This window comes from Seriola lalandi, unplaced genomic scaffold (genome assembly GCF_002814215.2).
Source record: "Seriola lalandi dorsalis isolate HSWRI2012SDOR001 ecotype SW California unplaced genomic scaffold, Sedor1 jcf7180002054688, whole genome shotgun sequence".
NCBI lineage: Eukaryota > Metazoa > Chordata > Actinopteri > Carangiformes > Carangidae > Seriola > Seriola lalandi.
The window spans coordinates 1,423,724-1,447,809 of record NW_019525241.1 but is presented as its reverse complement, the minus strand read 5'-3'; the positions used below and the strand labels follow the sequence as shown (position 1 = coordinate 1,447,809).

General features: G+C 40.4%; 2 protein-coding genes across 2 annotated transcripts in view; one reads left to right on the top strand and one right to left on the bottom strand.

Annotated features, from left to right (window-relative positions):
* Positions 1 to 2,418, top strand: part of LOC111667296 (ETS domain-containing protein Elk-3-like) — a 10,164-nt gene extending 7,746 nt beyond the window's left edge. Inside the window, exon 5 of the mRNA XM_023422956.2 lies at positions 573 to 2,418. Coding sequence (XP_023278724.1) covers positions 573 to 668 — 96 coding nt within the window. The 3' untranslated portion in view covers positions 669 to 2,418. The remainder of the gene's footprint in view (positions 1 to 572) is intronic.
* Positions 2,419 to 2,471: 53 nt separating this feature from the next.
* Positions 2,472 to 24,086, bottom strand: part of LOC111667295 (cyclin-dependent kinase 17) — a 41,753-nt gene continuing 20,138 nt past the window's right edge. The window contains exons 3-17 of the mRNA XM_023422955.2: positions 20,392 to 20,556; positions 13,983 to 14,116; positions 10,661 to 10,786; positions 9,872 to 9,928; positions 9,652 to 9,766; positions 9,201 to 9,295; positions 8,416 to 8,478; positions 7,927 to 8,050; positions 7,651 to 7,771; positions 6,737 to 6,834; positions 6,504 to 6,609; positions 6,202 to 6,244; positions 5,417 to 5,507; positions 5,214 to 5,291; positions 2,472 to 5,079 (exon numbers count right to left, since the gene is read on the bottom strand). Of these exons, the coding sequence (XP_023278723.1) occupies positions 5,039 to 5,079; positions 5,214 to 5,291; positions 5,417 to 5,507; positions 6,202 to 6,244; positions 6,504 to 6,609; positions 6,737 to 6,834; positions 7,651 to 7,771; positions 7,927 to 8,050; positions 8,416 to 8,478; positions 9,201 to 9,295; positions 9,652 to 9,766; positions 9,872 to 9,928; positions 10,661 to 10,786; positions 13,983 to 14,116; positions 20,392 to 20,556 (1,457 nt within the window). The 3' untranslated portion in view covers positions 2,472 to 5,038. The remainder of the gene's footprint in view (positions 5,080 to 5,213; positions 5,292 to 5,416; positions 5,508 to 6,201; positions 6,245 to 6,503; positions 6,610 to 6,736; positions 6,835 to 7,650; positions 7,772 to 7,926; positions 8,051 to 8,415; positions 8,479 to 9,200; positions 9,296 to 9,651; positions 9,767 to 9,871; positions 9,929 to 10,660; positions 10,787 to 13,982; positions 14,117 to 20,391; positions 20,557 to 24,086) is intronic.

Below are 24,086 nucleotides of genomic sequence, written 5' to 3'. Positions count from 1 at the left end.
GGGGGGGCGGTGGTGGTCAGGAGCCCCTCCCATGTCAACTCTCTGACAAACACAACACACACACACACACTCTCCTCCAGTGATAAACCAGCAGCTGTAGAAAATACAGAAATCATTACTATTAACATTACCCAAGTGGTTTGACTACTTGTTTTGTCATAGATCAAAAAAATGATCTACTTCATGTTTTAAAAGATCCTATAATTTAAATCAGTGTAAAGTCACAATGAAAAAAAAACATTCAACATCTTAATTCTCTTTGTGTAGAATATAAACTTTAACTCCTAAAACTGACTCATTTTCACCAGTATTGTCTAATTTTTTTACAAACCAAAAGTTATAAACTTAAGATGTTTTAATCATGTAACTAGTTCTTCACACAGGGACTTTAACAGTCATCACAAAGACAATTAACATGGGGGCAAAGGTGTCACTTTCAAATGGCAAACCCAGCTGTAAAAATCCAGGTGTGAGGAGAAAGGACCATTCATCATTTCAGCCAACTCAAAATGACAGATGACACAAAAATATAAATGTAAACAATAAAAGAAACTATAACTGTCTCCTTGCAGTTCCCCTCTCTGCTGAACGGACCCATCCCAGTGCCTTTACCCAGTGTGGACGCTCCATCTCCCTTGCTCCTGTCCCCCAGCTCCCACAAGTCCTGATGCCAGCCTGAGCCCCATTTGAGAGACCTGGGCCAAACCAGACTGAGCTGGTCCAATTCAGCACCGATCAGGACCGAGCCAATCAGCCTTAATCTCTGATGATGAACCACATCGGAGTCTGATTATACTTTGACCCGAAACCTGTTTCTTTACATTTATTATATGAAGAAACAGGAGCTTCACTCTGAAGCTTTGCTCTCTGAGAAGAGTGTTGGACATTTCTTTGTATGTTTACTACAGTTTAATTGTGTTTGGTGTTTTCCTCTTTTCGGGATGTCATACTTCTCATTTCGTTTCGTTTCATCATCTCATTCCACTTTAAATGTCAGTGATACGGGCTGGCTGCAGTTTCATGAATGTTATTACTATTTTTCAACTCCTGCATCTGACTAATCTCTGAATCCACATCTCTGATTCAAATGATGGGGATCTGTGGAAATCCTCAGAAAGGTTTTACAAGTAATATACGGGCAGAAACCTAAAAGACTCAAGTTCAGCTTCTTTACATATGATTTCTCACCATGCTTTGCCATGAGTTAGCATTATCTTCTGAATGTCGAATGACTGATATGATGCTACAGCCACAAGACAGTTAGCTTATGTTAGCATAAATAAACAGCTGATCTAGCTCTGTGCAAAGATAACAAAATCGAAGTTACTAAAACCTCACTAATGAACACATTCGCATGAGAACTGGTGTAAATATCACAGTTTGTGATTTTACAGAGAACTGACTATTGCTTTGTCAAATTTATGGTGATGCTCAGAAGAAATAGTTCAGCACATAACCATAACCTAAAACCACAACCTATGACATTTACCCTTTGGTTTTTGTGAGGATTAAACAGGTGATTAAATGAGGTGCCGGTAAACAGATTTTATTACCTTTGGGCAGAGCCAAGCTAGCCGTTTCCCCCCTGTTTCAAGTCTTTATGCTAAGCTAAGCTAATCAGCTTCTGGCTGTAGGTTTATATTCACTGCACAGAGTGATATCATCTCAACTAACTCTCAGCAAATAATAATTCCCTAAATTTCCTTTAAATTTGATCATAAAACAGGACCAGGTCTGGATGATTAGACGCTACGGGCTTCATATGCCAGTACAGAAACTTTGCTATGACTGATAGAAAGAAGGGGATGATGATACTGTATTTTCTCTCTGCGCATTTCTTTAACTACAGCAAATCTCCGGTCAACAGTCAATCAATGACTGTGGCTCCTTTATCAACCTGCCTCAACAAATTCCACGAGAAAGACGCTGCAGGTCTCAGGATTGTTGTTCGGGTATTTTACATGGATCTGGATTTTTTGAGCTCGACATGTGGCCAAATGAGACGAAACCTTCACCGACCCCCAGCAGAGCGCCTGCTAGCTAGCGCGCTAAAATGCCCTGGAAGTCCTCATCTTGTCTGATGTATTGCTTTGACAAGTGTACATGACGCTGTGAACTTTTTCTCCTCTTGTAGTTTCATGTTTTTTTTTTTTTTTTTTTAATGCACTGTACTTTTATGCCTTGTACCAGCTGTGCCTTTGATATTGTAAGATTTATGTAAATGTATTAAGCTTTAAACAAAGTTGTAATAGACATTCCAGGTCAAAATTGCACAAAAGTTTTTTTTGTAAAATGACTCCTGGTTATTTTTATAAAGAAGTTAATTGAAGTGTATTCTCTGTGATTTGCTTGTTTTTGCTGTTTTGTTGAGAGCAAAAGTGTTTTTTTTGGAATAAAATGAATTACTTTTCAGACTTACTACATTGGTTTTAGTTGATTAGACACCCAAAGAATGATCGCTGCACAGACTGTTTATGAAACAGATTAAATTTACTTTCAATGGTTATGAGAAATAAATAGTTCCAGTAAAAAGAGTCACACATCAACTGTTCACCGGCAGCTCAGTGTTTCAGAGAGGTCGTGTTCACAACACAGCAGGCCTTCCATGCATCAGGCACGCACACGCTCACATACGCACACACACACGTTCAGACATTTTCACATAAATTCAGGTCATTCACACATTTGAAAAAGTACAGTTTTACAATGACAAATATTTAGCCACTTTAGAAATCTCCTTTCATGCATGTTACTGCTGTTCGTGTACAAAAAGTCTTATTAGCAGAAACACAGTTTGCAGTTAATAGTGGAATAATCCTGAATATTTATGTTTTAAGTGAAGCCTCTGAACAGGCAGAAACAGTAGGTGTGATACAGAAAAAGGTTTCCTCATTTTAAAGCTACCTAAGGAAAATCTGTGGCTCAGTGTAACACACGATGTCTACAATTAATCAGTTTTTCCTGTGAACAAAATCATTGTGACATTATTTGAAATTTACAGTTTCTTCCATCTGTATTTGCTCTGTTGCCACAGTTTGTGTTGAGCTTTAATTTATCAGATGATTTATTGAGCTTCTGAAAATAAAACTTTCATCCATGTTGAAAGGAAAAAAGAAATGATAAGAAACAGTGTGTTCACAGGATTATTACACTATTAGCTGCAAACTGTGTTAAAGTTAATGTTTATTACATTATTGATCCCCGTTATTAATGAGTTTATCAAGCATTAGCAGTGCCTCCAGCACTTTCCTAGTATGTTCTACCCAATTAGAGAACTCTAGAGATGTTGCTCTGATAAATCCTTTAAATCTCAACAGACTAAGTTTGAAACTTTCATGTAGATGTTGAACAAAAGAGCTGCAACAACAGAAAGATCCTCCTGTTCAGCCTGTGGTGATCAGTGCGTCCCTGGTGTTATTTAGATGATTATGCACTTAACTCACTTCTATTGTTTCTTCTCCTGCTACAGTGAGAGTAGAAACTGGTCTTTGCCTTTTCCAGAATTCATTTCTACAACAACTTTTCTTAATCTTGGTTAAATAGGCCAGGAATGCAGAGCACACCACTGTAACAGTGCATCAGTAAACATGCAGTCAAAAGTGAGACTTCTCAACCGGCTGCTTCTGGAGCATCACTGTCAGTTGCAAACAACACAGCGGGCAGTTAAATCTTCAATTTCAATTTGAAATCTTTTTTTTTCTCTTGTGTACAAATGCTGGAGAGAGCAGTGGTCCGACGCCGAGTGGAAAACAACCAGTTTGCTTTTCAACATCCCACCTCCGAAAAAACATGCCACAATGACGCTGTTGTTTCACAAGGAGAGGTCAAAGGTCACAGATACAGAGTACACATCTTAATACTGTTGGGTAAACTCGGCCGTGTCGAGGCCCAGGTCCCTGATTCCAAAACAACACACCGAAGTGCAAGTTAAAAACAAACAGTTACTGCAGTGAGATCAGAGCGAGAAGGTGAAGCTTGGTTTTTGTTTTTTGTTTTTTTGTTTTTTTTTAAAAAGCACTGAAGTCCTGGCAGTTTAGTGAGGGGTTTTACGGAAGGCTTGCTGGCTTCCTGTGGGACGTCACATGACTTCCTGTTCAGCTCCAGTATTCCTCCTCTTTCATCGGTGCTCTGTGCTCATCTTCCCCTCCTCCTCAGGTTTGGTCCTGTTGCTGAGCCAGAACGGTTGAAAAGAACAAAAGAACTGACAGTTGGTTTCGTGTTCTCTAAGTCTGACTGCACTGTGTGTGCTTCTTTAACCCTCAGCTTAAAACCATTGGTACAGTCCACTCACAGTCCTGCTTTATGAACCTCAGTGTAACCCGAGGCCAGCAGGACCTCTCAAGAAAGAGTCCGTCTGAAATGTTTTGGAAAAATGACGATGGGAAATCCAGAGGAGCCGTTTCTTCCTCAACCAAGACCATCCAGTCTTTCTAAACCTGGAAATGCTGTGGAGTTCAGTCACGGAAGCTCGAAGAAAAACAAAACATAAACTCCAAATATATATATATATATAGATATACATATTTATAAAAAAAAAAAATCTGAAGAAACTGAAGCGTTCGGTCTCCAAGCACGACAACAAGAACAACAACTTGGATCACAGCGTCGACATCAACATCATTGGAATTCAAACGAAGCCAGAGAATCGTAGTCAGAATAAAAACAGAGTAAACCTCACTGACTGCTCAACTGTGCACGGCGTCTCGAGTTCACATCATGTACACACACGCACACACATGCACACGCACACACACGGTGTGTTAAATACAGACAGTAGTAGTTTAGCAGCAAAAAATTCAACCTCACCCTGCCCCCCCTAATAAATAAACACAGTCTCTAAATAGATTCAACCCAGAGTCACTCGCTCAGAGGGGTGTGTGTGCATATTTATGTGTGTGTGTGTGTGTGTGTGTGTGTGTGTGTGTGTGTATGTGCAGGTAGGGGGGTTGGGGTCACTCTGAAGGGAGGTGGGCTCATGCGAGAGGTTGGTGGGAAGTGATGATGAAGTTGGGCAATCGACCATCCTCTTCACTGAGCGTTAGAAAAGCATGCTCTGCCTCCTGTTGATCTTGCCGTTACCTGGAGGAAAAGGGAAGATTTGAAAAAAATACAATACCCATAATGCCTTGTTTCATATTAACAACGCTATTCGTGTTGTTTCGTCTTAGGGGTCCATTGATTTCGCACTTCAAACCTCCTATAATGTCACCCACCTGACTCTGGGTATGAGGAGTTCCTGTAGCCAGGGTCTTTCTGCAGCTGCACTTCTTTTAATGTGAATAGTGAGACACCTGTAACATAGAGGAGAGTTACAGTCTACAGCAAATAGTAGGAAAGTAGAAAAAGGCAGTGAGAAAGTCTAAGACAGACAGACAGACAGACAGACAGACAGCTATCATCTTGTGCCTGTGCTTACTCTCCGGCAGTGTGTGGACTCTCATGCCCAGCTGCCTGAAGTAGGAATGTTTCATGGCCTCATCGGCTGAAATCCTCTTCTTGGATTCATACTGTGGAGACAGAAACAGGAAATATCAACCACCCAGTGATTTCAGCAGATAATGCTGTGGTGGGTTGTTGTGTCTCCGGTCATGAAACTGCTCAGACAACAGTGACAGTGATGTGCCTCCTGCTGTCTACAACTGGTACTGAAGCCGCTAGCTTCTCCAAAATAAAATCTGAGCAGCTAAAGCTTTTTATTCCTCACAGTTTTATCATGACAGAAAAAAAACTCAGCTGTTTGTCGATAATTGATTACAAATGTTTCAGGGAAATAGACAGTCACATGTTTCATTAAAAGCAGAGAGCTTGAAATAAAAGAAATAACAACTATGAGCAAAACTCACTGAATAAAAAGTCCATTCTTGATAAAAGCTCATAATGATTAATGATTAATACCACTAATAATTATTGTAATTATGATTATTACATGTATGTTTGGAATTTGTAAATGAAACCACATAACACTAATAAAACATGTACAATGTTTATAATAATCAGAATATATATAAATTATCAATAGTAATTTTACTTATGAAGAAAAAAGAGGTTTCCATAATAAACCATTTATTAATATTCATTTAATTTATATTAAACTTAACAGTGCTTTAAACTGAAAGAATAAACATCAGGTGTCAAATCAGCTTGATAAATCTGTTCGGAGTGAAGTGCATTCTGGGTAATATAAAGGAAGTAAACACTCACTCTGAGAAAAGCCAGCAGCAGCTCGATGCCTTCATTGTCCAGCCTACAGGAGACAAGAGGAGAGAATCAGTTACTGTCTGCCTGTAGCAGAGGCTGATGGGAATCTAGAGGCTCATGGGAGGAAGGAAGTGGACAGTCGTCTCTGAAATGTTCCACAGGATTTCCTGTCAGTAGTGCGCACACTCACTTACTGCATACATGGGTGCATAAAAAACAAATACAAATGTACACACAAGGGCGTGAGGCCCACAGACACACAGACACACACAGACACACACACACGCACTCACACAACACAGTACCTGGGAGCGTGGTTGATGAGTGGCTGTGGCTTATATTTGGGGAAATTGTAGGATTTGAACTCTTCGATGGAGGAAATTCCCGGCCACTTCTCCTCTGTGGGTGTGCCTGAAGTCACAACACAATCAATGCAAACCAGACTTACAGTATGTTTCCACCTTCAGCTAAATAGGTAATTTTGTGAGGTGAAACACTTATGTTGCCATGGTGATATGGTCTGGCAGGAGTCACTCACCCAGTAACCTGAAGATGAGGTGGAGTTCGTCCTCCACGGTGGAGCCAGGGAATAGCGGCCGACCTGCAGCCATCTCATAGAATATGCAACCCACACCCCTGCAGACACACAGTCAGAATATTATCAGATTATCATTTTTTTGACTAAAGTGGTGTTAAATAAAACTGCACTCATTTATGTTTTGACCACTTCGGGTAAGCGGAACAAGCTGTGAACAAAACACTTATTACATAGCATTCGGTTTACCCTCCTTTTTCCCGTGTTGGTGTCCAACAACTACTGAGGGAAATATACCATTTTAGTGGATAAATGTTCCACTATGTTCAGCAGCTAGCAAGTTGCTAACTTCGTGTGTCTGTTGCTAAGTGTTGGGCAGGTGGTACACAGTGGGTTTCTATGGGTTTTTCAGCTGCTGCTACTGGACGCAGGGCTGATGGGGGCTGTGAGAGTCAATCAAAACAGCAAAGCCGCCGTCCGTAAAAACAAAACATTGAGCTTAAAGATGCTGAAACACTCTATAGAGCTGAGGGAAGTTTTAGTCAGGTGATAACTCTATGTTGGTTTGTAAATACAAGTGGCACCTTTAACAATGCCTCGAATGGCATTGGTGTGTCATGTTCTCATATTGTATAAAGTGAAATATCCATGTCTTTTTTTTGTTTTTACTATAAAGCAGGTGTAGGTTCTATATTTATACTGTGAAAGTATCAAAGCGCTCAGTCCACAGAGAAATGCACACAGCCTGTATTCAGAAACTGAGCCTTAAAACCAGCCGTCAGGACTTCTGTATCTTTGTGATGTCACAACAAAGCTGACATGTTGTTTCTAGAGCTCCAGAGAGAAGCCTGAGACAGAAGATGTAAAACCACACTGAGATGGTTTTTGGAATCTCAATCCAATTGTGAGGCTCGTACCACATGTCGATCTGTGTTGAATACTCAGAAGATCCCAGCAGAACATCAGGGGGCCGGTACCACAGAGTCACCACCTCGTTTGAGTAGGTTTTAGTTGGGACAGACTTTGCCCTCGCCAGACCTGCCGACCCACCGCAGACATATACACACATTAGGATTCTCACATGGGAGAGAAGTATTACAAAGGGAAGTAATCAAATGCATTTTCATACAATTATCAAGTATCCCTTCAAAAACATTTGGACAACAGGAATGCTCCTGCTCCTCCACTCTTACCAAAATCAGCCAGTTTGAGTTCTCCTCTCTCATTGATTAGGAGGTTCTGGGGCTTCAGGTCCCTGTGGAGAACTTTCCTCTTATGACAATACGACAGCCCTCGCAATATCTGGAACAAGAAGATCTGGAAAGACATGAGGAAAACATCTGATGTTATCAATATGTCCCAAACATTCTTTTTTTATAATCCTTCAGTGGTGTAATTTGTTTAATTTCCCCAGTTTTTCAGATGAGATGGAAACACAAACAGAAATGTTTAATAGAAACTTTTACTCTCCGAGTTAAGTTCCTGGAACCATTTCATCAAAAGTCCATCAATTAGTAAAAGTGTGTGTTGAAAATCTGCTCCTGCCAGAACAAAATGGAGTCTCATTTCATAACAATGACTAACTGAAGAAATGCAGAAAACGGAGGAGAAAGCACACAGGATGTTTTTCCCACAGAAAGGGGAAATGAAATAATCAGTAACAGCTCTATGATTGTTCCCACCTTCACATTGTGCATGCTCATTATGTTTCCACAGTCGTCCATGTACTGCTTCAGATCCTTATCCTACAGGAGGAGACGACAGCGTCAGACAGACGGTGGATACAAAGACACCCGAACAACATCTCTACAGTGTTTTAAAGTTTTACACTTCTTCTCTTTTCTCACACACACACACACACTTCACCTCGTCAGTCTGTTTTACACAGTATATTGATGCAGCAGAATGTTCCTCATAAAGCAGGACTTTATGTTAATGTTTCTGCTCCTTTCCTTCATTGCCTTCCTGCTAGAGATGAAACGGTTACCGGTTTCATGCTATATCACGGTAGAAATGCCAGGCGGTTAGTATTATCGTTTAAATTTGAATCATCACTATAACCTCGGCCGATTACCGTTGTTTATTACTGGGGTTAATTTGACTCATGTTAGATTCTGTGCGGTGAGCAAGGCGGGTTTGTTAATGTGTCAATCAAAAGATGGCAGAAGGCGTTCATCTATATGTTATGAAGATATTCACTCTCTTGTTGTTCTATTCTGTTTGAAACTCAATATTAACCTGAGAGGGCTGGAAAAAGTGGTGGAAAAAATCTTGTCGTATAACGAACAAATGCAAAAACAGTTGAGAAAACAGAAATACTGCAATTGTACTTAAATTTATATCTAATCTCAGCTAGATACTAATGCACTTCCAGCTCATTCCTTTATATCAAATATAGAAGCATTTTGTCTGAAGCTCTCAACAAAGACCAGCATGCACTGAGAACACAGGAAAACATGAGCCTCACCAAGTACTCGAAGACGAGCGTGAGGCTCTTGTCAGTGTGAACGATGTCGTGTAGCGTCACAATGTTGGCGTGTTTGAGGTCCTTCAGTAACGACACTGCAAACACACAGACAGACACATGATGCTTTTTAAAGACAAACAGGTTCTCAAACTGGTTCTTTTAACGGTGAATCATAAAGTGGGATGAGATACAGTTCAGCCTCCAATCTGTCATCACTATAAGAAAATCAGCCACTAATATGACAAACTTTTTACTGTAACATGAACCCGAGCCACGTCGCTTTATTTTAAATAGCACATATAAAACAACAGGAATTACTTTACAATCATGGCAGATGGATTAACAATAAAGGGGTAACTAGTACGAGGGTCAAGACCAGATCAATGCAATAAAAGCTTTAAGAATAAACTGAATAAAACCAACAACTGATTGAAGGTGTAAAGCTGATTACCTTCTCTGATGGCAGTGCATGGCGCTCCCTCCTCGTGCTCCAACCTGATCTCCTTCAACGCCACCAGATTCTCTGTGAGTTTACTGCGTCCTTTGAACACTGTGGCGTAGGTTCCCTAAGAGTAACACATAATGCCAGTTTAGTATTACTGAGTGAAGGGGAGTTATGATGCATACTTTGTGTTATTGGTGCATCAGGTGGGATCTCAGGCCCTTCTCACCTCTCCCAGCTTGTCCAGCTTAATGTACGTCTCCAACTTCCCAAAACCAATCTCCGACTGAGGGAATGGCAGAAAAAAAGTCAGGATTAAGGATAAATTACATGTCTAATCACTGACTGAGGATTTCATAATCTCTGATGTCCATTATGAATAAACATTTACAAATTTACTCTGAAATCATGGAGGGAAAAACGCTTTTCATGGTGCTGATTTGCTAAAATGTAAATAAATACAGGCTAAAAAAAAGAACAGGGCTTGAGTTGTAGTCCACAGTGTAACTCACTGAATCCATAGAAACATCTCACTTTACATCACCCAAAGCATTACGTGATCTGCAGTTGCAAAACTTAGAGCAGGATTATCCCCCAAAACAGACAAAGAACAGTAATAGGTGTGAAAAAAAATCCTTTAAGACCAAAATTTTTCAACCATTTTTTGACGCGCTAAGTCTCAAAATCTCATGTTCTTATGAACTTTGTCTGAGGGGCCCCGAAGTCTCCATAGTAGCTGCTGGATATATCTGGAGCTGGAGAGAGAAATGCTAAATAAATCATCAATGGCCACTTCATCCCTCCATCCTTGTCACTGGCAGTCTGCTACGACGCTGCAGAATCACACCACAGCCGAGTGTTGTCATCTCATTTGACGTGCTGAAGGTGGGAGGTGAGCGCTTGTGACTCCATATTAAACCTCCCTAGACTCACACTGGGCCAGTTACCATGGCAACAGTACAGCGAGAACTGCAAAGCAATAAAGGTGGCACACACAGAGATACACAAACACACTGACCAGCGAAGCTCGGCGGGAGCGTCGGCTGAGCGGCTGGTCGAACGGCGGGCTGCTGAGCTGCAGCTTCTCCAGGTAACCGTCAGGAATTCTGATGTCAGCGGGCAGCGACAGACGCTTGTTGAGGTCCTACACCACCGGACACACACACACACACACACACACACACACACACACACACACACACACACACACACACACAAAAACAAAAACAGTAGGATTGAGAGTTGTTTTTAATATGACATCAAACTGACATTCCTGTAGTGAAGCTGAAGTTTGTTTGGGTCAGGAGTTTTCTGCGTAAATGAAACTCTTTACAGCAAAGTCATGCCAGTCACACTTATTAAACTTTGATACAGACTGACAGTCAACAACATAATCTAATGGTTGTGAGCCACACTGTTGCTTTTCTACAATCTGCTTGCATCACAGCATATCGTGAGAAAATATACTGCTACGTGTCTCGTGTCTATTTGCTACAGCATAAGACAATGTCGGCTACCGAGTCCACCCACCCACACACACACATACACGGTGTCTTAAATAACTCGCTCTGATGACTTGCTGCTCCCACAGAGAGAACACATAGATCAGGTCGATCACCATCTTCTGAAGGTTAAAATAAAAAGGTGGCAGCTCAACAGCAAAAACCTTTATCAGCCCACATCAGACTGTGATTATAAAAACTCACCTGCAAACGGAAAGCAAGAATAAAAACAAATCATGCGTATGTTTATTAATGTGAGTGTGTACACCACATCTCATCGAATCTATTCTAGGATCAAAATGAGACCACGTCTGATAGAGATGAACTTACATAATGTTGGGAAAAAACAAGAGCAAGTGGAGTAAAAATACAGCGAGAGAAGATGTCACATCTGCTATCATACATCAGCAAATACCATCAACTCATCCTCTTTCATTTCAGAACTGTAGTTCTTTGTCCTCTGCCGGCATTATGACAACTGAGAGTTCAAATAAAAGCTCTGAATTGGGTTAAATATATCACTGTCTGGATAAGGGGTGTGAAGACTTACATCATGTGACTGCTGCTTTTTCTCCCAGTTAATTCAGATTCCAACAGATTCTGTCTGTCCTCTCTGCATTTCATCTATTTTTACCGAACTTCCTTATATCGTTTCTTCAGTTTGTGAAGCACTTTTCACTCAGGTTTAAAATATTGTTGTATGTGTAAACACTAGCATTTAGAGCTGAAAGAATGAATTAATTGAATGACAGAAAATTTATCTGCAGGTCACTTAGGAAAAAGAAATTACAAACATTCTCTGGCTAAACCTTCTCAAACATGAAGATCTGCTGCTTTTCTCTATTTTATATATTTAAAGGTAGATGTCCATGTGTTGTTTGATTATAAAGCAGGTCTAGGTTCTTTATTAATACTGTGAAAGTATCAAAGTGCTCAGTCCACAGAGAAATGCACAGATCCTGTATTCAGAAACTGAGCCTTAAAACCAGCCGTCAGGACTTCTGGAACTCTGTGATGTCACAACAAGGCAGTCACCGCTCTCAGCCACGCCCCAAGCCCCGCCCACCTGGACCCACCATCCAACCTTGCAGGATTTGGTTTCTCTGAGTGTTTACCTGAAATCTGCGACCTGTTGTTACTAGAGCTCCAGTTACTAAAGAGGAGGTGTAAAATTACATTGAGGTAGTTTTTGGTTCTTAAAACCAAATGTAGAGATTTCTATTCACATAATAATCAAACAAGAAATCTGAATGTTCAGTATCATACTGCTGGTGCACTTGCACCATACCAGATATAATACTGTATAATACTGATGGAATGGAAACAAAGTAAACTGAATGATTATAACACTGAGAACTGGTTGAAGGATTTCTTGGACTTGACAATGGAAAGTTATCAACCCTCTGAGACTTGAATAACAAACCTGATGGACCTGGAACATCCCAAGCTCCTATACACTGTATTAATCACCCTGAATTTATTATAACATGATTATTATTATTATTCTATTATGCGGCTGGAGAGTGGAGCAAGCGCCCGACTGAAAAACCACCATCTGTTAATATGAGTCAGTAAGGGAAGAGAGCACTGTGGCCTCAACCTCTGACACAACACAGCTTCATTAAAACCTCCAGCAGTATCAAAGGGAACGTGTGTGTGTGTGTGTGTGTGTGTGTGTGTGTGTGTGTGTGTGTGTGTGTACCAGGTTAACCAATCACCACATCCTTGAGTTCCTTTTGTTTCATGCTCCAACAAATGAAATAAACACGAGCAAAACGAGGTGAAAAAAAACAAGTGAAAAATAGGTCTGTGTGTATGTGTGTATGTGTGTGTCTGCGTGTGTGTGTGTGTGTGTGTGTGTGTGTGTGTGTGTGTGTGTGTGTGTGTGTGTGTGTGTGATACAGCATCACTCAAGCAAGGTGGTTTTATCATGTACATCCCTCTGCCAGCAGAGGGCAGGAGGCCTCTACCCTTTCAGAATAAAACTCGCCCAGTTTCCACGTTCATAAAGATGAATAGGATTTAATGGAGAAATGCTGATAAAAGGTCAATATTTGGTATAATTTTATTTGCAGAGCCACCTTTTCCATCTTATATAATCATAAGTGTGAAACAATACAACACAAGTCTGAGAAGTTAATGGAGGCTCAGAGCAAAAATGTCTTAAAAAATTGTGGCTGGAAAAAAACAACCCCATGATAATCATGCTGTCTTTTTCCATTTCATCCTGTTCATTTTTTATTTGCAGAGCTTGTGTCAGTGACTGTGTCTAGTTTACCTTTGGGCCATAAAGCTAATTGATCATGTTGTACTCAGTAAACATTTAAAAAGCTTCTGTCTTTCTTTCAGTTACAAAAGAGGAAACATGGAAAATAAAAGAGAATTTCCAGTTTCATTTGGGATTTTATTAAAATACCACTGACGCACCGATGTTGGGTAGGTGTGTAAATGGCAAATGAATTTAAAAAAAAAAAAAAAACTTTATTACATACGTCCTTAGAAGAGGAACAAAGGAGATTTGTATCCCAGCATGCTTTGCTGAGACAGTGAACATGTAAGGAATCACTAAGGTCACAGACGACCACACTGTACATCTGTACCAGACTCACTGTGGTCCTCAGGGAGCAAGACTGCTATCAGTATCATGATGCTCAGACATCGAGAACCTATTAGGAGACCCTCCCCAGCCCCCTTCTCGACTTAGCTCTCCCATGAGGACGAGGAGGAGAAGAGGTTGAGGAGGTGGAGGGTGGAATGCAGACTCGCTATGTCAGCCATTTTTGCAATTGCTGTGCAGCGGTGTGCATGTGTGAGTATGTGTTCGTGCGAGCGTCTCACCTCCATGGAGATCCGCCGGTGGACTCGGTTCCTCAGACAGACGCCAGTTGGAGACTGAACCTCGTCTGATGATGTTCCTGACGCCTGGTCGCTCTCCCCGTCTGACCCCATCTTCAGGTTCTCATGTACAATGTCTGACAGGGAAGAAGATCATAAGATGATTTATATCACTGTCACACTTTATGTCCCTCATTTAGCATTTATAAATATCATATAAACAATTCATGAATGGTTTAAAACACACTATAATATAACAGTAAGAAGTGTCTATTAATGAACAACAGTTATCATCAACAACTATTACTTCTCCTATGGAAACATTTTTTATATTATTACAACAATGTTTTATTATGTCGTCCTTCATGTTCTGTTTATACAGGCTGTTTATTAACACTTATATCTGCTTACAACTACACTGTAATGTCTTATAAACCATTTATTACATGTTTATATACTGTTATGTTACATTTATGGTAGAACTGATCAGGGCTGCAACCACTGATTACTTTCATTATTGATTAATCTGATTATTTCTCAGTTAAATCCATGAATTGCTTGGTCTATAAAATGTCAGAAAATTGTGCAAAAAAATATCTAAATCAAAATGTCTTAAAGCCTAAGGTGATATCCAGATGACGGTTGCTCTGTCCAACTGGCAGCAAAAGAAAAACAAAAAGCAGCAGATTTTAGCAAATGAGGAGCTGAGACCAAAGTGTTTGACATTTTGTTTGATAAATGACTAAAATGACTGTTTTAGAGCTGGAATTGATCAACAATGTATGTGGTTAACATCTGAAGTCTAAGCTGAGCTGATTTTCTCTCAGGGAGGGTGAGGAGTCAATACTGGTGTGTCGCAAGTCAGAAACCTAAGTGAAACTTAACTTAAACATTTTTCACAGTGAACATTTGACCAGAAATAACTAATAACATTAACTGCTGAGTGTATTAGTTTCACCTGAACTCTTCTGAGAGCAATAAGGAGTCGAGGGTTTGTTGAGGTTTAACTTGTATTTTTATTCGCCCATGAGAAGTTAATGAGAAACAGGCACGAAAAGAGAGACGCAGTTCATCTTCTTTGTTTGGGAATCACTGGTTTTAGTATCAGTAGCTGCAGTGGTGTTGGATGTACTGGTAATGGTTTTGCACTAGTAGTTGTATTTAAATTAGGTCTGAATGATATACAAAAAAAAACAAAAATTATTGCGATTATTTAGGCAGATATTGCCTCCTGTGATTTGGATATTGCACTTGGCCATATTGTGATTTCAATAATATTTCAATTAATTGTTCAGATCTAATTTAAATAGAATATTTTGGAAATATTTTGTCAAATTTCACGACTGAATAGAAACAAAAGCTCTTCTCTTCTGTTGGTAATCAATCTGCACATCAACCTGTGAAGGTACTTTGAAACAGTTGCACCTTTATTTCTATAGACCTCTCTCTCTCTCTCTCTCTCTCTCTCTCTCTCGCTCTCTCTCTCTCTCTCTCTCTCTCTCTCTCTCCTCTCAGACCCTTGTAACCTTCGAGGCCAAAGATTAAACCCTCAAACCTGCACCACTTCCTCCTGGGCTGTAAAATGTAAAACTACCACTACTGCCACAGCACAGCGGGAGAGAACACACTGATGTACAAACCACATGCCCACCTTCTCCTCCCAATACACACACACACACAAACACACACAGTTAATGAGTAGTTATGGCTCAGCAGTTCTCTGTCATCAGTGTGTCAGCGCCTCCATGCAGACTGTCATCAGATGTGGAAGCACAGAGCAGAGAAATCCGTGCTGATGGAGGACATGATATTCCTCTGAATATCACAGCAAAGATTATTATTTACTATTGTTAGTTTAGATTTTAGAAAACAATGATGCAGTTTTGTTCTCTTACTGTCTCCATTCACTTCATAAAGTGCCGCTTCATTAGTCTGTGGTGCAGCCACAACCCAAACACACACTCCGCTGCAGAATGTGGACGTGTCTGCGGCCATCTGTTTAAAAGGCAGAGTCTGTCCAGATTATAGGAAATACTGATCCACTTTTAGAAACTAACATCTTTTCAGGGTCTTCCTCTGGAGCTGGTCTGTCCTGTTGCACTTTGCATGTCAATGCTTTTCCACAGATGGTGTGAAGTTTCTCTGCTGCTTCTCCATCTGACTTTAGTTCAGTGGAAGAGCAGTTTTTTAAGTGTTACAGATCACACAACTCTACAGAGTTAGGGCAAAAACATGAGAGGTTTTTGTTAAAGGCATGCGACAGGAGAATGTGAGGGTGGTACAAAGAATTAATGAAGAAAAAAAGAAGGAGAGAGGGAGGAACAGGAAATTGTTGCATGGTTTCCATATGGAGAGGGAGATGGATGACTTCTGTTCGCTCCTGTCCTCTCACTGCTCCATGTCACTCCTCTACCTCAAACATCTTCCTAATTTCTTCATCTGCTTTTCTCACTTTTTCCCAGACAATCATCTACTTTCATCCATCTCCTGGTTCCTCTTCAGGAGGCTTCATCTATCAGCTGTGCAAACACGGTTTTGTGGATGCACATACTCGTTTCTATGCACACACCAAACACACCAACAAACACAGGTGTAATTGCAGGTAAACAAATTCCTAAGTTAAAAGACACATAAACCCTCTAAACTATCTCAACCACGTAACCGGTTCCAGTTGAGAGCCGGTTTCAACTGGTTTGATCCATTGACATTATTTGACTTTATGCTTAGTGTCATGTGTTTGGTGCTCTACGCAGCCGGTCAACAAGTGCTTCCCAGCCTCAGCAGAGCAATGAAGGTATGCATTAGAGATGTGTCTGTCTTTTTTTTTTGTATATTAATACAAAGCAGACCTAAAGAGTTAGACAGCACCCAATCCTCGAGGGATTGAACAACTACAGAGTTATTTATCTTGTTCAATGTTCAGAGATAGAGCGTAATAAAATATGCATTGTTGACACTGAAAACCTGTATAGGCCTACTTTTTTTCCCACACAGAAAATCCACAGGAGACTGTACATCATTATTTGTTTTATGTTTGAATGAAAATAAAATAAAAATTTGATCCAAAAAAAAAAAAAAGAAAATCCACAGGAATCGATAAAGAAACGGATCGATAAGCTGAATCGATAATGGCATTGGTATCAATAAAATCTTAATAATTCCCCTCCCTAGTAACCATAACTGATTGTCAACTACCATTCCTGAAATGACACCATTAATGCTTCTGTTGGTCCTCGAGTACTGCATCACTGAGCACCTGATAAGTGATCCAGAGGATCTGTTGGTGACAGTCGACTGTCATCCATCTGCATTAATAATAAGGTATTATGTTTCGCATACAATTTTAATTGATTTAAAGCTACAGTGTCTTCATTTTTTCAGTTGAAATAAATCATATCTTAATGTGGAGAGGTGCTTCAAGTCTCATGCCAGTTGCTAGCTTGATTTCCACATCTTGCATGTAGTAGCTTTAACTGTGTCAGGTGTAGCTGTTACAATGAAAGGTGACAATTAACAAGACAAGCGATGCGACCAGTTCTTTGAGGCACAACAGTGCTTTGAGCTAAATGCTAACTTTTGCCGATTAGGACTAAACACAAAGTATAGCTGATGTTCATGATGGTTTCTTTATTTTTGCAGGTATTTGCTCATAAATGATCATTTAAAATTTTTACCAGATGACCAAATTCCATGGCAGCTCATCTTATCGATGTGGAGACATTTTAATTTGAACTAGAAATGTTAACCTCATGGTTGCATTTGAGAATAATTCAGGGGATCATTAAAACCAGTTGGATTCATCCTCTGGGGACCATGAACGTGTGGACTACATATCATGGCAATCCATCCAATTATTGTTGAAATATTTCAATCTTCACCACAATGTTGGACCAACAGACTGACAATGCCACCTATAAAGCCATGTCACCAGTGTGGCCAAAACTCATTGAATCCATGAACAACACTGAAGTGGCTCGGTGACCCATCTCGGTAACAGCAAAGTATTTTTACTGTTTTGTTCCATACATAATGTTACAGAAACAATTATTGCAGCAAATAGCTAATTTAGGCAGTAACTATGGAGAAGTAAGTGCGACTGTCACAATAACATTTATGTTTAACCTTCTTGGCAGTATGGATTAATTGCAGAAGATGGCAATTAAACAGGTGTGCCAACAGGCAGAACGTAACATTCACCTGAAACGAACTTAACAAGCTGCTTCTAAATGATGGACTAACCTGGTAACATAATTATACACAAACACTATAAACACTGTAAAATATGCACTTACTTTTCATAATTCACACACAGAGGTAATTCTCAGGAGTCAACTACTTATTAAACTGGTAATTCAGCCTCCTACATCTGTTTCTTGCTCTAGTCTCAACGGGTGAGATTTAACAGTGTCCCCTGTGTAATGGTTCAATAATGTGCATGTTCAATAAAAAACATCTTTCCTGTTCCAATGTACAAATTTAGAGTTTGTTCTACCACTGCTGTGAACATGAGTCCTCAGGAGATTAAAACCTTACTATGACTTCTTCCAGAAAATTCTTCCCTTTAACTGCCACACTTTCCTCCTCCTAACCCAGTTACTGTCTCTCTATAAACACCTTACAAACATCAACTTCTTGCCCCACTTTCCATCTCAGCTCCACTTCCAAATGAGCTCTCTTCCCTTTTTCTGTCACTTCTCTGTCTCTCATTTACATGTTTCTTGCCTCACTTCAAAAACCTCATCATTTTTTTTTTCACTTCCCACTTTCCCCTCTTTCACTCTACATCTTGTTGTCTCCGGTCGTTTTCTCTTTTCAGAGGTTTTCGTAGGCAGCGGCCCATCTGACTCTCTCTCTTCAACACATTCCTCCACTACCTGCGCTTTCCTAACTTCTCCAAAGCCTCCAGATGATCTCATCTGTCCTACTTTCTTTTCCGTTCAACAACCTTTTCCTTTCACATACCTCTCCATTATCTCTATCTGCTATTCTATATCTTCCCTCATCCACATCCAAGACAATATTTTCTTCACTTCACTTCTATGTCCTTCTCTTTAAAACCCCAAAAGCTGATTTCTAATATTCCTTCTACATTATTTTTCTTTTGATTTGAAACCTCTCTCATCATCTCTCGCCTCTCCTCTTCCTCCCTTGAGGGATTTTATTCTTTCTTTCCTGATCGTCTCCATACATCCTCCCTCCACTTGTAAGTTTTTGTACCTGCTGAGACTTTACAATCTTTCTCTACTCATCACTTCCTATCTTCCTTCTCTCTGCTGTCTTTAGCAGCTTTGCTGATAAGCAAAAACAGTGTTGCAGCAATATGTGCTACATCGATGTCCTACTTAAATGTCCTGTTTTTAGATTCATGTCCCTCTATCTAGGTCAGGGTCCCGTGCGAGGCTCAACAGGTCCTCTTGTGTATCACCCATCTACAAAATAGCTTGGCAAGCCAATCAGGGTCCAGATATTTACTGAATAATGAACATGCTTTTGTTGCTAACAGGAACTCTACATGGCAAAACGTCTAACAACAGATTGTTCAAACAGCGGCCGGTTATTGCTTACGGCCATGTGGAGAAATATCAGTCGAACAATGTTTAACTATGTTTGTTTAACATTAAGGCAGCATCTGTCTGGTACAGTGAGGTGTGAGTGATCATACAGGCAGTGGTATTATTAATGAACCTGGAACAAATGCCTATATTTATCGGTTAATGTGAGAGAGTCTACAGCCATGCTAGCAGCTTCGTGAGGCTCTAACATCTAGATCTAATAATGATGCTAATGCTAATGTTTAGCAGGTATAATATTTACCATGTTCACCATCTTCACAAAGCAGAACGTACAACGAGACAGGATCCAGCGAAGTGAGAAAATGTTGCTAAACTGCACCTGATGAAAAGCTTTAACTGTAACTCTATACCTACAGATCCTCCAAAATATATCTTTTTTTGACTAAATATTCAAAAAGTCTGGAGGCTGGTAGATCTTGATACCCACAACATGTTGTTCCCATGAATCATCACACACCCAATGGGCTGTCCCGACCCCCAGCTAGAAATCTGCTGCTGCTTTGAATCATCAGCATTCAAGCCCTGCAGATCAGACTCACTGCTCTGGATCGACTGTGATGAATCACGTCACAGAGGATACTGTGTCATGTTTGACTGCATCCCCCATCCAGCTGCCTCTCGGGTGAAAGCAGCTCTGCTGAGGGCGAAGGGAGAGAAGCTGCCTCGCGGGAGGGACACCCAGTCACTCTGACCGAGAGCACGTTATAAGGAGGGGGGGTGCGGAAATCTCAGGACCGTGACACGTTTCCTGTTTGTTTCCAGATGCCATCTGCTCTCCCCTCTACTCACTTCCTTCCGTTTGTGTGTGTTGTGCGTGTGAACATGTGCATGTATCTCACCCAGACGACTGCCATTGCGTGGCATTGCCATGAAGGACCCCAGGGTGCCGCCGATGACGCTGTGCGGCCGGCGGAGCGGGGGCTTCTTGAAGGAGCCGGTGTACTGGTGCAGGAAAGAGTGCATGCTGTGGGAGGTGGGGGGGCGGCCATTCCTCATGAAGGGCTCTGAAACGCAACAAAACAACAACTGGTGTAATTTCTGGTTTTCTAAAAAAATAAAAAAATAAAAAATCGGATGCCGCAACACAAATCTTCAAGAACCCACACACATAGGGCAGCAGTAAATATCTGCTCTTATCTTCAGTGTGTTCTTCACTTGTGGCTAAGCTTGGTTTAAACAAACATGACCTTATTTGACATTTAAGTCACAAACCAATACCAACTCATCATGTCCAAAATCGGAGCCAGGAGACTCAAAGAGAATTAAACATCCTCTGCCTGACAGATGAGGTCACACAGCACATGAAGGAAAAAGTAATTTGTATTACTGGAAAATGATGTTTCTCTCCTGATAAGCAACACATGAGGCTCATTGATGGGCCTCCATCAGCAGTAACATTTTCAATCCTATTCGGCAAGGAAACCCTGTCAGCAAATCTGTGTAGTCCAGCGCCACCCGTACAAAAAGTCCATAAATGACTCCACTCTGAACTGAATTAGACAGGTGTGTGACCATATTGTGTTTTTTCCTTTCTACTTTTTTCGTTCTCAGTGAGAGCGTAGGCGTCCGCCTAGACAAAAAGTGTCTAGAGTGACAGAGCCTCTTTCTTCGCCTATGTCGTCACTGTGGCTCCTTTTCAGGCAACCAATCAGATGGGAGAGTTGTGGGACTCGTCACCCTGGTAACCAAGAAAATGGAGAAACTTCTATTTTCCGAGCTGTAGGATTTGTCAGACAGAAACTATCACAACAGCGACACAGATGCTCATCAGTGGGAGCAGAGCAGCCGGACACTGAATGCTGCTGGTGTTATGCTTTTATCGCCGCGCACGTTGTGAGGGACGAGGCGATGACACTGTTGTCTCGGATGGATTGTGTAATACACCTACATCCTTCTGGCTCTACTGCTGTCAGATTGATAAGGGCCAGTGTCCTCTGGTTGGTGCTCATGGTTAAAAATCAATGTCAAACTAACAGTTCTAAAAAGCACAGGGATAATGCTGGTCGATCATCTAACGACGGTGGTGATATATTGTCAAGATATTGTTAACACTTTTTTGCCAAAGAAAAACACGATATGGACACGCGTCCTAAGTCTGTCAGATTTCATGGCTTCATCTTTCTGCCCCTGCCGACTTTATTAAGTTGATCTGACCTTTTAAACTTGGAGCTGACAGACAGTGCCGTGTTCCCTCATGTCAGCCTCACTCCTTTACATTATGCTGCCTTCAGGTGCTTGTCAAACATATCAGAATTACACATTGAGCATTCAGGTGAAAATGTCAAGGCTTTTATGAGCACAAAGTATGGAAACATTTTCAGCAACTGACAGGAAAAATGATACAGTATTATTTATATCTCAGTTAAAGAGATGTTGGTTCATTTATAACTAGAATTACTGCCTGGCGGTTTATTCCACCAACCAGCCAAGTTACAGGAAATATGGTCACAGTCTCCCCTTCCTGAGTTACAGCATTGAATAATGGCCAGAAGTGTTTTTCAGAACATTAAGATGTCACAGTGAAGTTGACCTTTGACCATTTGGATATAAAATGTCGTCACTTAATTTTATCCTTATAGCCTTTTGAGTTAAACTGTGTCATAATTAGCGTAATAGTTCATGAGTTATGGCCAAAAACGTGTTTTGTGAGGTCCCAGTCATCTTGACCTTTGACCTGTGACCTTGACCTTTGAGCGCAAAATCAGTTTATCCTTGGGTCCAAGTGAATGTTTGTGCCAGATGTAATGAAATTCCCTCTAGGCATTCCTGATATATTGCATTCACAAGAACGTAAGGCAACAGTGACCTTGAACTTTGACCTTTGACCACCAAAATCTAATCAGTTCATCCTTGAGTCCAAATGAATGTTTGTGCCAAATTTGAACAGCTCTTATGAAACAGGGCACAGCTGTGATGAGTCTGATTCAAACATGTAGCCACCTTCAGCAGGACACAGCTGTAGCATGGCTCGGTCTCAGGGTAACAAAGCCACCACCAACAGCTCCACAGCTCACTCACATGTGATAGTATATGCAGCCTTCGTGCTAACTAAGCTGACCTGCTGCTGGCTGTAGCTTCACATCTGATGCACACATATAACAGTGGTCATGATCTTTTCAACTCGGCAAGAAAGTGAATTTTCCACAAATGTGGAAGTATTCCTTTAAATGGCTGAATGAGTCGTCTTCATCTGTCTTCTCTGCATCATTATGTAGCCGCATGATTATTTTCTGATGCCCTGTGTCACTGCTGCCTGTTTGTAGCTTTTCCTGAGTCTCTGTGGATGTAGAGTGAAAAAGCCAAATGACTGAAATGCGAAATATACTGTAAAACATGGATGTGTGTCAGTTTATTCTGGCAGCTGTCAATCACAGATGACAATCAATCACTTCCATATGTCTGTCACAACAGCAGTTCACTGGAGACACACTGTACTGTGGTGCCAACACAGACACAATAATACATAACAGAGAGAAGTCAAGGGAAAGTGTGAAGGCTTGTTCTCTATATACTACCTTCTCTCTTACTGCTGTCTGTGTGTGTGTGTGTGTGTGTGTGTGTGTGTGTGTGTGTGTGTATGTAAGATCAAGTATCTACCTTTCTTCTGTTACATAACCTGATCGAGAGCTACTCACTGGAAGTCCATTACAGCACACAAGCTGAACCCTCTCTTCATCATCCCCGGTGCTTCATAATTTAAAAACCCCTGAGAGCTCTGTGTGTGTGTGTGTGTGTGTGTGTGAGCGTGTGTGTGAGTGTGAGTGTGTGTGAGCGCGTGTGTGTGTGTGTGTGTGGTTTTCACCTTCCTGCTGACAGACATGTTCAGGAAGATATTGTAAAAAATCAGACCAATGGAATTTCCTTGTCCAGTTCAACTGTGTCTCAGATTCTTTCCAACATTTTAAGACTTTATTCACGAACTAAAGCTTCATTATGAGACAAATTCCACCCAGATTTATTCATTAACTGTAGCTCTATTATAAGATACATTCAAACTAATTGTTTCCACATTTTTTAGTAACTATAGCTTTTTTAGAAGAAATTTCTTGACAGATTTTACTCAAATTTTTGTATTAACTGTAGCTCCCCTATGGAGGTAATATCAGATTTTACCCAGTTTTGTTTTATTAATAAATGCTTTATTATAAGGTATTATATATATATTTTAATTAGTTATTTTAGTTTTTCTTTCCCATATTCTTTTCATCTCTATGAATACAAGCAAAGGGTACTGGATTTCCTGCTGCAGGACAATGCTGATAGTAAGTAATACATACATAATAAATAAATGCAGTAAATTATAGTAAAAGAGGTCATTTTTATTCCAAACACAGCTCTGAAAATCTTCCAGTTACAGAAAATCAAGAGAAAAATTTGGAACTGAGCTGCTGGTTATCCATTAATGTCCCTTAATAAGAAATGGTCTTTTTAAATTTTCATTTCCACCAGTATTTATGAATTATTGATTTATCTTGTAAATTTACAGATTTGTTTCAACAATTAAATACTGAAAATACTGAACAGTAATGCTTCA